This window comes from Schistocerca americana, chromosome X (genome assembly GCF_021461395.2).
Source record: "Schistocerca americana isolate TAMUIC-IGC-003095 chromosome X, iqSchAmer2.1, whole genome shotgun sequence".
NCBI classification, from domain to species: Eukaryota; Metazoa; Arthropoda; class Insecta; order Orthoptera; family Acrididae; genus Schistocerca; species Schistocerca americana.
Window position 1 is genome coordinate 610786017 of NC_060130.1, and position 14583 is coordinate 610800599.

Genomic DNA, 14583 nt, shown 5'->3' on the forward strand with positions numbered 1-14583 from the left:
AAACGTGACGCTGTGGAATACTGGAAGAACAATATTTTGCTACTGATGATACAAACATTTTGTTTCACCGGGGTTTTTTTACAGTTTGTTTCTCTCAGAAATCTATTCTTTTCAAATAGGAAATATGTGAAGGAGGCAAAATGCGTAGAGAAAAAGTGATGCTATTGACAGAAATTAAAAGTTGTGGCCATTAATAAATAATGGGAAACTGTACAATCAGATGCTATAAGACTACGTAAACACTACCTTTCACTCGAGCTGTAATGTAATGTACAGATGACTGCAGACATTTTTGGAAGACTGCCCAACAGTTTAGGTGACAAGACTGGAGCAGAGCAAAAAACACTGTTTTTATGACTCTACACCACAAGGCAATCTCATTTATCATGAACATTAATTTTGTGTTTTTCGTGCTATCATAACAGCCCAAGTCACCTACACATCAGGAGGATAATCCAATCTGTGAAAGCAATTTTGATTGCTGCATAACACAGAATTTCATACTTTGAGAGAAAGACAGTCAAGAAAATGAGCATTTTACAGGCTACACACTATGTTGAGACTGAACAGACAGCATTGAGCTGTTTTGTAAATTCTGGATTTGGTATAAAACTATTTGCAGTTGAAGTAGATTTCTGTACAGAATGGAAACTCATCACAGATATTTTAGCAAAGGAGACAATGTGTAGGACTGTTTCTCACAATGGGAGTTTGACTTCCATATGCAAGACAGATAAAAGTGAGATTTGAATTCTTTTGTATATGGACCAGATAAAATATATTATGGCACAGGTGTTGACAATGATGATGAAAAGGAGGATTCACCTGTAAGAAGTTTTTCTGTAGCTGTGCAAGAACTTGATACCGTAATGAACTATTTTTCACCAGTTTAGTCAGTTTCTGCAATATCAACCAGATGTAGCAACACCACCTCTCAGTACATTGTATTGGCCAAAAGCAGGAAACTATTTTTTTTCAGTTTTTTTTTTTTTTTTTGTGCAACAAAAGACATTATTCAAGGAATCGTCTTTAATTTCCTGTATGGTCATCCTGTTGCATTTGTCAAACAACACATTTTTGATATTTTCTTTAAATCACAATACAAACTGGTAATTTTATCTGTACTTAAAAATGACAACCTTTTGAATTCTTGCTAAGCTATACTTTATATCTGTAGGGTAATAAAGCCAGCACGACAACTATCCAAATAAAATTTCGCTGCTTAAGACCACAAAATGATGAAATAAAAAGCATTAATCTGAATCCCCTAAGCAAAAATATAAATATCTTAAATTGTACAGATTTAAATTTTTATCACATTTCATGAAAATACCTTCTTCTCCACGACGGTTATCATGCTGAGTGTCCTCCCTGTTTGTTTCATCTCTCTGAGATGATTCTTCATTAGATCTGTCGGCTTGTGGCTGCTCACCACTCTCCGCAGAAAAATCATCATCATAATCTGTAGATGCTTCCACAGGTACAAATTCCTCCTGGTTTGCAACAGATGTAACTCTCTTCAAAGCACATGCCTTAAAAAGAAAACCAGAGTGTTACAAAACATATAAATTACACTCAAATGAGACATGTTAACATAGCTCTTTCAGCCCTTCCCTTATAGCCCTGGCTCAGCACACTTAATTTCCTCTTCCCTCAACATCATTCTTCTTTCACATACCCAGAACCCCATGTTATATTCTACTTTCCTCCACTCCCGACTAAGTAATGCATTTTCCTTAATTTCATTTTCACAACCTTACTGGTCCCTCTCCACCTTCTTAAACCATGGTCTTCCTTCTTCCCCTCCCCTTTCTGTCCACCCCTTTCCTCACTCTCTTTCCCCTATTACATTTCATTTAATTTGGAAATGCTTTAGCAATTTCCTTAATTTGTCATTATTTGCCCTGCTATTACATTCTTTGTTAACACTAATAACATATTTTTAAATCATAATATTTATTTGTCCACCCTCTGTTTAACAACATTTTCTCTTTCTTGTGTCACCAGTATTGCATATGTAATAGCATACTGCAACTGTTATTATAATGTACATGTTCACTTTCTTCTGCTTCCTGTAAAGGAAAAAAAAAAAAAATCATAAAATGATCCCAAAGAGATTTCTCCTTTCGTTTGTTTAAAGTTTTTCATTAGTCACACAACTGAGTTGTTAAGAGAATCAAAATGCAGGGTTTGTTTAACGCTATGAGTGTGGTGGGCTGCCACAGTAGCTGAAATGCGCCATGCCTAAATTCTGTACCTGTAGTGCCTTCACCTACTGCATACCCTTGTCAAAGGGTTAAGATTTTTTAAAACATTCATTCTGGAGCTGCAATATGGAAGTGCAAGGAGCAGAGGAAGAGAGCTCATACCAAACTGACTGTTACAAGGTGATAGGGCGTTCAGAGAGAATAAGCTGTGCATCCCTTGTACAGGGCAGCCATTAACAAAAACTTGTCCTTAATACACAGCATGTATGACGATAAAAATGGCACACACAAGAACAAAAAGTTTACTTCATTTCGTTCAATCAACATTGAAACATTAACAGGTGAAGATGCTGTTGGCCATGCTCAGCCATCTGCAGGCTGCTGCCTTGGGGTGTAGTGGTGGCAGAGATACTGACGCACTGCGAAATGCACCACAAGCGTCACTCAGTTCAGCCACGTGTTCTGCTGCTGAGGCACCTTAGAGCATACCCAACTGAAGGGACCAGTGCTCAAGTCAAGGTCACTGGCAGAGTGCAACTCGTTCGCAGTACTAGAGGTGGAGGTGGAGGGTGAATGTGGAGACTGCCCATCTGCCCTCACGCATTTCCCCTAAGAGTGGACAAAGGGTTGCTCCATCAGCAGGGTCCAGGCAGGCAAACAGGGGGAGTTACAATGCTAGGCACCTTACGGAGCCCCTTAGGGGAACAGAGGACAGAGCTAGAAAGAGGTGCAATGTGAGCTTGATATGTCTGCAGAGGGGATGCATCCCGAGATGAGGCGGCGGCCCTGCCTGCAGCAACCAAGTGCGCAATGTGTAATCATCTTCAAGTTGTGGCTCATGTCGACACCAATGACTCCTGTTGCTTAGGTTCTGTGGCCATCATCAGGTCTACCACGTGGCTGGTGGAACTGATGAAGCCTGCCAGCCTTGCTTGCAAGATGCAAGCAGAGCTTACAATTTGCAGAGGTGATCGAAGTCCTTTGATGTAGATCTAACTAGAAGACTTCAACCAGTAGATCTACTGATTCTAAGACTCGGTCACAGATTTCTGGACCAGCATTATGAGGTGGAAAATTGTAGGCCTCTGATTATTCCACAGGTGCATGACACAGAGGAAGAAGCTTCTAGGGTGGTCAGTAAGATTCAGCAATACCATCAGGCGCGACTACATTCCAGATATTGCTAACAGTATAGGTACAAAAGAATTTACGGCTTCTGATAGTGGAACTGGACACTTCAAAATGATGGCATAAAATTGTGTCAGGAAAAATTACAAAATTTTATTGAGAGACAGACCAAAAATGAAGTGATTGTAACTAAAGTGGTCAATGACTATTACAAACTCACCGCAGAACATTTTTAGGGTTCCAGAATCTTGCATTTACATTGCACCTAAGTCTAATTTTGAAAAAGGAATGGGAGCTCAAAGGATGTTTTCACTGAAGGGAGAAACTATACAGCACTGACTGCACAGTCCACAGTTGCACTCACACATCCACACATAATGCCCATAATCAGTGTGGATGGTTCATTGCTATCTGTGCATATATTTTTGCCTTCAAGAATTGAAAGGAAATTTTCGACTACGTGAGAAAAGATCAATGTTCTTCACTGATGTACTTTGGGTAAACCCATCAAAACCTGGAAAATTGAAGATGAAAAATACTTTTAATGTGTCACACATCTCTTCCATTTCGTGGACACAAGCCATCCTCCTCCTACATCCTTGTCAAGTTATACAAGTTCTGAATCATTAATTGCTGCATTTCAAGCTCATCCTGACAAGGAGGTAGAGAGACTTCAGATCCAAGCTCATATGATAAATAAACTGAGAGAATTTTTCCATCAACGGAAAGCATTTTAAAGAACATTCACAGAGAAAATTAGTATGGGCATATCACTGCAGTTTCCAGTCCACCACCGTGACAATGTTCTCAAGTTGCAATCACTAGTAGAAAAGTTTTCTTCTCCTCATTTCCAAAATCTGATTAAATGTGCATGGCACTCCTCAAAACATATCAGCATGAGGCCCAATTCATTCATAATTCTGATCCATTTTTGTCTAAAAATGTCTACAAATAGTTGTCAAATTTCATTCTTAATTGGACACTCATGGTACACACAAAATATATATTTGGAACATTTCAGTACTATTTCACATTTTTGCAATTGTTAAAAGGAATAGAATTAATGGTGACATGCTGGAAATGTTGTAGTTATTATATATACCAATTTGGGAGGATAAATATATACACTGAAGCATCGAAGAAACTGGTATAGGCATGCATATTCAAATACAGAGATACGTAAACAGGCAAAACACGGCACTGTGGTTGGCAACACCTATATAAGACAACAAGTGTCTGGCGCAGTTGTTAGGTTGCTTACTGCTGCCACAATGGAAGGTTATCAATATTTAAGCATGTTTGAATGTGGTATCATAGTCAGCACACGAGCGATACGGCACTGCACTGTATATATTTAGAATGTATATGTTTGCTTTTAAAGTCCTGTGTCATATATTTACATTCATGGCATACATTACACATTGTAAGTAATGACCAATGCAATACGGTGGCTTAAACCATTTTAGCCCTTCATCCATGAAGATGGTCGAAGACCGAAACTGGTAGATGTTTGGGTGTAAAATAAAAACAGCTGATGGTTCAAATATACATTTTACACATTACTTAACGGCTGTTGACAGTAACCTTCCAAAAATGTTTAAAACTTATTTTACCTTTCTGTAACTAACAGTTGCCAAGTTAAGTAATAACTGGTAGATGTTTGGGTGTAAAATAAAAACAGCTGATGGTTCAAATATACATTTTATACATTACTTAACGGCTGTTGACAGTAACCTTCCAAAAATGTTTAAAACTTATTTTACCTTTCTGTAACTAACAGTTGCCAAGTTAAGTAATAACTGGGCAACAGGAATGCCACACAGGAGACGAAGGACTCTTTGCAATGCTGTGTAATTTCCCATAATATTTAGATTTGCTGGTTGCTGATCAGATCCAGCGTCATCCTCCAAAGACAAGCACTCTGTCATCATATCACTCATTAGTGACTTCATGAACTTCAACAATGAACTTGTTACAGCCACAGACAGTACATTGAAACCTTGTTGTCTGGAACAGAAAGGAGAAAACAATTCAGATCCCAAAATAACTGTTGTATATATATATATATATATATATAGAGAGAGAGAGAGAGAGAGAGAGAGAGAGAAATATTCCAACATTCCACGTGGGAAAAATATATCTAAAAACAAAGATGATGTAACTTACCAAACGAAAGTGTTGGTATGTTGATAGAGATAGACACACACACACACACACACACACACACACACACACACAAATTCAGGCTTTCGCAACCCATGGTTGCTTCATCAGAAAAGAGGGAAGGAGAGGGAAAGACGAAAGGATGTGGGTTTTAAGGGAGAGGGTAAGGAGTCATTCCAATCCCGGGAGCGGAAAGACTTACCCTATAGGGATAAAGGGACAGGTATACACTCGCGCGCGCACACACACACACATATCCATCTGCACATATACAGACACAAGCAGACGTGTGTGTGTGTGTGTGTGTGTGTGTGTGTGTGTGTGTGTGTGTGTGTGTGTGTGTGTGTGTGTGTTTGTTTTTATGCCATTTTCATATACATGTAGAGAAAACATTACACATTCTTCATGGTTTTTACTTCCAATTTTAGTGAAAACAACAATTTACCTGGCAAATTCACACATTAATGCCACACAGAAGTGCACAAGAAAGGAAGTCCAGTCAGAAATGTATTTACTGCAACCAAACACTTCACTCACATCTGCTGCCCTTTTGTATTCCAACCATACTATGTAATGACCTAGCCAGTCAACCAGCAGTTTATTAAGTAAGAACACAGTATGTAAACTGATTATTATAGAGCTTATTAAGTTTCCTCTACATTAATAAAGATTATAAATATTACTTAATGCCAGGTCTGGGAAAGTTGACCACTCCTTTATTGCTTCAGTTCATTAGTAATAGTTCCCAGCCTTCAAACACACCTGGGACAAGGTTAAATCAATATCAACCCCTGCAACAGAGTATTTGAGCTGTGTGTGTCAGATCAAATTTTCAGATACACTGGAAAATTACACTAGAGTGAAACACAATGTTAATCTTAGAGAAACAAGAAATATGCTGGTTACAGTACATAACAGTTTGCTTGCATTTCATTTTGATTTAAACAACTGCCTTGACAATGGCTCAGCTGTTCCCAACTGAAATATTGGTACAGAAATTACACCTCAAAAAATTTAATCTTCCACAAAAATTTTAATATTCCTGTGCACTGTTTAAGTGGAGCTGTAAAACTGTTGTATGATGGTAATATATGTCTGTTAAAATGTCTACCATAAGACAAGTGGATACAAAAACGGTGCAATAGCTGAGCACCGACAAACATTCACACAATTTTATGGACTGGAGTATGCAACTATACACATGCTATTACACCTCCACTGAGTGTGTAACATGTGTTATAACACCTTCACTTGTTTGTGCAAATTATTTACATCACCAGGAGCTCTAAAAAGCCAAAAGAGTTTGCAGCACAAATTCAAGACAGCCACTTTATGTCAACATTCAAGTACCAAAGACATTACTGAGAGGTTTAAGTTAGTGATTAAGTCCTTAATGTTGCAAATAATTTAGGAGTAAAGGAGACCACTCACCGAATAGTCATTGACTGGCAGACACAAAAGAGAAGGGAGTTGCTGTTTTCGGAAATAAATCCAAGATAGGCTTTGCATGGTGTGTAGAGGGGGGGGGGGGGGGGGCACGTGCCTCTAACTTGAGAAATGATCTACTTCTGAGGACTAGCAAGTTTTGCTCATCTTTTATGTAAGCATGTTGATGACTCTACACCTCTGCTATTTGATGAGTGATCTCCTTTACTCCTAAGATATTTACAGTCTACCAGAACTTTCCACTAAATTTATGAACGATGATGGAAGTTTGCCAACCTTGATATAGTTTTTTCACACAGTAACATGTTCATCAAAATTTCATTACTTCACTGTTTATAGTTCCAGAAACACGAGTCACGAGTGTCTTTCCCTGAACACAGTCTCTGTATCACTTCAACATTCCACTGAGAGACTTCTCTACTGAACAGTATCAAATTACCATCAACATAGGTACCCAATGTGAGACGAAAAAATTTCACCATATTCTTTAGGTTACACACATGATCAAACACATCTATGAACTACTACAATTATGACCAGTGACCTTAAAGATAATGTTCCTTTATCCATTTTAACTACAGCTACAACTTTTACAACTTAGGCCTACTTACAGTTTAGTCAAGTTCATTTTTTCAGCTGCTTTTCTGGGTGACTTCCCTCTTTCTTCTTTAGGAAGTGGGAAATTGTTTGAGACCTGTAGCTGATGGTGAAGTCCTGTTAGCAGGACCATAATACCTATCATGGCATGATTACTTGGTATCTGCAACATGTAAAATAACACAAATAAATGATTCCTGCTAAAAGGATCCTGAGCAACAAGACAAGCCAATCATATTCACTGCTGTGTGAAGATTACATTCTTCAATATCACCAATTCAAGATGTTTAACTTCAGAAATTTGGGGAAAATGCAATCAATCTACTACGAAAATAAGCAGTAGTCTTCATGAGACTAGTTCTCTCTCTCTCTCTCTCTCTCTCTCTCTCTCTCTCTCTCTCTTTCTTTGTATTTTCAATGTTATCTCCCTGCTTGGAAGAATCTAATTTTCGTAGTCTTGAATTTTCACTGCATCATTCTTGTCCTTGCTCACAGATCATGTTTCAGGCCAACAATTGGGTCAATTACAAGAGTCCCTCACCCAAATCCATCCATCCATCCATCCATCCATTTCATAATTGCATTCATTCAGGTTTCTTTGGCGCAAAGGTTACTAGATAAATTATTTCATCTTTGACAACATCATGGCATATTATGTTCTATGTTATTTACAAACTTACAAATCGTTGTTCTCCAGGAACATAATGTTTGAAATGGAATATAATAAGAGACCTGTGGTTTTGAAATTCAGGAAATCAGGGATATATCACATAATATCACAGTACTCTTAATTAATAAACTGCTGAATTTGATCGATAGAGACTGACTGAGTGAGGACTACAGGTGGATAATACCTCTTGTCCTGGGGTCTGAGTGACTTGCCTTTCCTTTCTAACCTTTCCCACCCCATCAATCTCACCTCTCTGAGGAAGAAACAAAGTAGTTCCAAAAGCTAAGATAATGTCATCACTTTTATTTGCATCTGCCAGAAGTATTAAACATTTATCCTCCTGAAGGTAAGTACTGGCCAACAATTCTATCTCATATTTCTCAGTTTTCTCAACAAAATTTTCTTTTGATACCTCTCAAATGCGAACCAAGATATCCATTTCCATGTGGACATGGGAGCTAACCATTTCCATGGTGAACCTACCTACAGCTGTATGCTTGTCTAGAGTCCCCAGAGCTAGCCCCACCCACCTTCCCATATGTTGGTCGAATATAGTGACAGTTCGATTCTCCTCCGGAGTCAATTCAAAATCACTGCCATCCACTAGAAGGTCCTACAGCTGGCCCCACTGTTTGTTGTCAATAAGCACTCAGCCAGCAACAGCTGGGGTTTGAATGCCTTCTCGTTGTTTGGATTCTCCATTATTGATGAGGTTCAGGTTATCTCTGACACAGTTCCCTTCCAAGAACTCAACGATTTTTGTGCCACTTTTGCATATCTATTCATACCTGGCCTGAGTTTGCCATAGATCTGCAGGTTCATATCTCCTTGCATTCAGACACTATGCCATGTTTGTGCCAGGTACAACCTATTCCAGTTTCCTTACAGATGGCCATTAAGCATCAACTATAGCCTTCAAAAGTCTGGGGTGATTAAACTTGTTAAATCCAGCACTTAAGTCCTGCCCCTGATAGTAGTAACAAAACCAAATGGCTTGCCACAGCTACGCAGACACTTTAAATCAGTCCTGCCAAAGCACGGTCGTGAAGTATTCCTCTCCAGTGAGTGCTTCCCCCACCAACTCCACTGGTGTGGTGCTGTCACAGCCTGCAACAGCCACACCGGCCAATTTCAGGGGAGAATGTCAGTCATCGTGGATCGTAAGCCTTAGCTACTTCCTACACGCAAACTTCGTAAGATATTAATTGCTAAAACTTTGAGACTTTTAGTTCTATTTGTCTCAAACTCTTGTACATACGTTAATGATATATTTAAATATTTAGGTAGATTTATTTAACTTGGTGTCAACATGGTCTATAACATTAATTTGGGTTTTAGCAGAATGAAGCTGAAGCTCTAACAAGTCATTCATCACTGCATTATACTGAGCTGATTTAATGTACTTTATTGGAGAGGGGGGAAAAAAAAAAAAAAATTTCACATGGGAATCCTTCAATGTCTATAAGCATGTAAGAAATGTTTTCCTTTCCTTGCAAATGTAAATTAAAATTAGTTAAATGAGCTGTAAAATCTGTCAGAAATCCTAATTTTGATTTTAGAAAAGTGAGTCCTTCAGCTTATCTTCAAATTCCAGGTTTTACTTCTTTATTCAGACTTCAAAAGTTCTTTTCTAAGAGCAGGAAACAACAAACATTTTCCTGCACTAAACACATGAATTTCAGACTGAAGAAGAGTGTGTGTGTGTGTGTGTGTGTGTGTGTATTCTGCCTCAACTTCTTCCTTAAAATTGTTTCAATTTTCGGTGAGATTTTAATCAATTTCCTGCATGTATTATAATTTTAGTTTTCATTACCTCTTTCACTGTGGACACTTTTTGTCGCAACAGAAAGTTAAACAGTTAATCTCATTTTACCTTAACTGACCAATGTAGTCGTTTATCCTACCCATGAAACTGGTGCACCATTGGTACAAATTACAGGGCATTTTTTAAAACCACCAATTTTGTAAACCCAGTTTTAACTACATTAAAAGTACCCAAACCTGCTGTTCTAAGCAGTGAACCAAAGTGAAAAACTCTTCATATATAGAAAAGTCGTCCATAACAACACAGATAAAAATTGGTAGTTGACTGAAATCTGTTCAATGAGTACTCTCATCCACACACAAAGCCTGATACAGAGACTTTGCAACTAAATTGTTTGTGCTGTGTCCCATATCAAGAATTTGACTTTCTACATTAGTTTACACTAGAATCCATTAATATTCATAAACAAATCTGCTGTTTTAAAATGTTTAGCGGCATCATCATAACCAAATGATTTTGCCATTTCTACTGGACATTCATTCCGTCACTGAAGCATTTCTGACCATTTGCTAACTTTAAGCATACTGCATATGATGCAGATAAACTCCCTTTCTTCTTAACCACTAAAGTACATTGGTCGTTATGGGTGTAACGTCTGTGTGTTGCTTCAGGGAGTCAAGAGAAACACTGAGCAAAATTACTACCTTTGTTTTGACTACAGCATTTTTTACATATTAAGTATTGAGGTTGTTCAAAGGAATAGTGTACAATAAAATCTCCCACTCCTCACTGAAAATATTTTTCAGAATTCTTTCTTTCCTAAATTCTTGTCACAGAAAACACAATAAGAGCCGGAAACAAAACCAGAATAATAACCACAGTAATAACCAAACTAACAACCTGAGCAATAGGACAATGTTAAGGTGAGTAAATATGAAAATCATCAAGAGCAAGTTGATTACCAAAACAGCAATGCCTCTACAAAATCTGACAGTGAGTGAAGGTTTGAGAGCCTATGCATTGAGGAAATAGTCTAAGAGAGGCTGCGCCACTTGATTGCTGATAAATAAGTGAACCGTAAGCTGTGCGAGTAGAGTTGAACAGGGAAGCACTCACTGGAGAAGAATGGTTCGCAAGCCTCTCTTTTCCAGGCCTGCTTCAGACCAACCACCAACACACTGGCATAAGTGGAAACCTACCCTATACAACATCCTGAATGCTACCTCACAGAGCTTGTTGGAGGTGCATATTTTTCTACGACAGACCTTGCCGATGCATATTTGCAGATCCTGCTCAATGAAGAGTCACAATGCATCATGGTTACCAACACTACCTGCGGCTTATACAAATAAAAGTGCTTGCCTTTTGGGATCTCTTCTGCTCCAGTAATTTTTCGTAGATGCCTGGAACAATTAACCCCATCCTTACCAGCTTGAACTTTCTTGATGACTTACTGTCACGAACATTAAATGTCAGGACCACCTGTGAAGCCTTTGCGCGCTATTTGCTACAGCATATGATGCTGACCCAATGTGTCATTTACACAAATACCAGTTTTATCAGTAGCCAGAGGAGTATCTTGGGTCCCTGCACAACAAAGAAGGGATCCATCCTATTGACCACAATGTCACAGCTGTTAACTCTCTACCCTGCCCCCAAAACTTAAAGAAGAGGCAAGCTTTTTTGGGAAAGGTAAATTATTATTTTAAGTTCCATCCACAAGTGATCCATATCATGCATCTGGGAAACAAAATGTGGAAGAAAGGTGTTCCAAGTACGAGTGGACAGCTGCCTGTAAGCATGCTTTTATGCAGCTGAAGCATATTCTACATTCAGCACCACACTTTACACCCTTTCTCACTATCATGTCCAATGGTTCTAGTCACGGAAGCCTCTATGTATGGCATCCATGCAGTGTTAGTGCATAGGAATGATGATAGTAGTGAGCAACCAATTGCCTATGTGTCAAAGACACTAACACCCACTCAAAAAAACTACTTGCAGGTTGAAGAAGCAGCTTTGGCAAATGTGTTTCCCATTAAACAGTTCCACATTTACCTTTTCAGGACTAAGTTCACTTTAATGATGGACCACAAATGCTGGTAGCACTAGTCAGACCACGGTTCAGTCTTCTGGAACGCACGTCACGATGGTTCCAGTGGCTGGAAATCTCCTGCTTCCACATAGACATGGAATGGCAACAAACCTTGGATGGGTTTTCTATTATGGCTGCTCATCCTGCTGCAACTGTGTGCTGTAATCCTGTCTTATGGTGTGTTATGCACTACATTCTCTATGAGTGGGCCACATACGTTTCAAAAAAAGTCAATCTGGAGCTCTGGGTGTGGGCTCGCCTTTCTCACCATCTGTCAGTCATCACCAATGTTCTCCTGATTGACGCTGAGGCATATATATACTCACCAAGTCATCATCCCACCTGCCCTGAGGCCTAAAGTTTTACAACTCCTCCATCATGAGCACTGGGAGTAACCCATGAGGCTGATACACACCAATCTTTTATTCCCTGGCCCACCCCCAGTGACCACACTCATTTGGATTTTGTGGGCCCATTTCTTTACTTCATGTGGCTCGCTGTGATGGAGGCTTAACCTAACTACCCCTATGTGATCAGTATGGTGTCCACAAGATGCAACAATTACTGCACTCCTTCACATTCTTTCCACTGAAGGGCCTCCATGAAGCATGTCAAACAATGGGCCCCAGATAACAGTGGCAGATTCTGAACAATTCTGTACCTCAAGCAGAATCAAACATATCCAATGTGGGCATGCTTGTAGGGGGCAAGAGATGGGTGGACATTAGCTACAGTGGTTACCATCCATGGGCAGCACCTTACAACTGTTTACACTCCCAAGTGGTTTGGAACGCTGTCATAGCAACCAACTCCATCCGCGCCAGCTGACTGTGCCACCACCGGTGGTGAAAACGAACCTGGAAAGCCGACCTTAGCTAGTCCCACAACAACACAAGTATGACTTTCGGTCCTGTACACCAGCGAGAGTTTCTGTGAACACAGACATGGAGGTGGAGGTCTTTACTACTGTCGCCCATGTTGACGCATCCCAGCACATTTAATGATGCTACCAGTTACTCACACCAGACAGCTGGCTTTCGTGTCAGGACACCTACTGTGCCACCAGTTCTCCATCAGAAACACTGCCCAAGTCCCAACCGTTCCTATGCACGTGTTTCTGGGGGATGATGTGGTATGACGACCCAGTGATCTTTAAGCCTGTCGGAGGGCATGGAACTCAATGATGGCCACTAGAGAGCACTGTTACATCTTTGAGCACTAGTATCACCACTGCAGTGCTGGTCAATTAGTGCTTGTGGATGTACTATAAAGAAAGCAGCACCACTGTAGTATATTCACAGTGCTCTTCTACCAGCACATTGTTTATTTGATCTCAGATTTCCCTGTGTCTTAGGTTTTCAACTCTATGATTACTCATTTGGGCTTTGTTATTCTGCTGTGACATCTCCACTGTCTGTGTTCCTCTTGTCATCAGCTTCTTGTTTGCACTTGGCGAACCGCTGTTGGTGACTTCTGGCTGGTCGATCCAGTCTCAGCGGGTTCTTTGGTCTTTCCCAGCTTTCTGTCAAATCTTGGCCAAAAAAATTGTCAGTGTTTAATTTTTCCATTATTAGTCAAAAGTATGAAGTGATTACCAAAGTGGGCTTTGTTGTGCCCCTGATGATTAATGAGGAAATGTACAGAGATAAGACAGTTTTACTAACTGAAATGTCCAAAGAATGTAAATGAGATTTCATTATTGAACAAGGGACACGGGCAAAGCAAGACGTAAGATACATTGCAGGAAGCTGCTGCTTGAGGAATGACATTGCTGTATTTGTAAAACTTAATATGAATGTCATCTCAGCCTTGACAATATATACAGACAAGAGACTCAGGTAGGGTCCACAAAGTCTACCAACAACTTAAGTTAGCTCCAGCTTATATAAGATTAAAGGTAGCTCCAAATACAAAGAGGACCAAACAGGAGAAACCTCCAGTAATTTGCTTTCCAGACACTCCAGTAACAAGACATCCAAAGCCCATGGAAAGATCCTTAACAAGAGCCTGTAATCTGGAAGAGTCACGTAAATCTGACAGAATTATCCGGTGACATTCAAGTCCCAACAAAAGAAATTATTACAAATTTACTTTAAGTTTCTGTATAGTAAATCTTAAATTAAGGGATACAGACAATAAATCCAAGGATACCTCGCCATAGTTCAGAATCACTGTAAAACAAAACCACTGATTCAGATGTTTATTCAAAAAGGGTGCAGAGTATTAATCAATCTCAATACTTACATGCCCACCAGCTTTAGATGAATTTTTCATCAAAGATGACACATAATTGAAGAAATCCAGTGCTCTCTCCACAATCGCCACAGCATGTTTATCAGTCGCAATTTCATCATCATTAGGTCTCTGCGTGCCAGTACCTGAAATAACAGTCACAGAAAATATTAAATTTTTCCAAATTGGTTTTAAACAGATTTTGCAACAGGTTCAAATAAGATGAATAACTGTTAAAACAACAGTATTATCTACAATTGACAGACAAATTGTAAAAGGA

The 14583-nt window shown here is 39.3% G+C and overlaps 1 protein-coding gene across 1 annotated transcript in view; it reads right to left on the bottom strand.

The window, feature by feature from the left end:
- Positions 1-14583, bottom strand: part of LOC124556456 (protein purity of essence) — a 443522-nt gene that overhangs the window by 329399 nt on the left and 99540 nt on the right. Inside the window, exons 7-10 of the mRNA XM_047130407.1 lie at positions 14316-14449; positions 7556-7704; positions 5099-5342; positions 1334-1532 (exon numbers count right to left, since the gene is read on the bottom strand). Of these exons, the coding sequence (XP_046986363.1) occupies positions 1334-1532; positions 5099-5342; positions 7556-7704; positions 14316-14449 (726 nt within the window). The remainder of the gene's footprint in view (positions 1-1333; positions 1533-5098; positions 5343-7555; positions 7705-14315; positions 14450-14583) is intronic.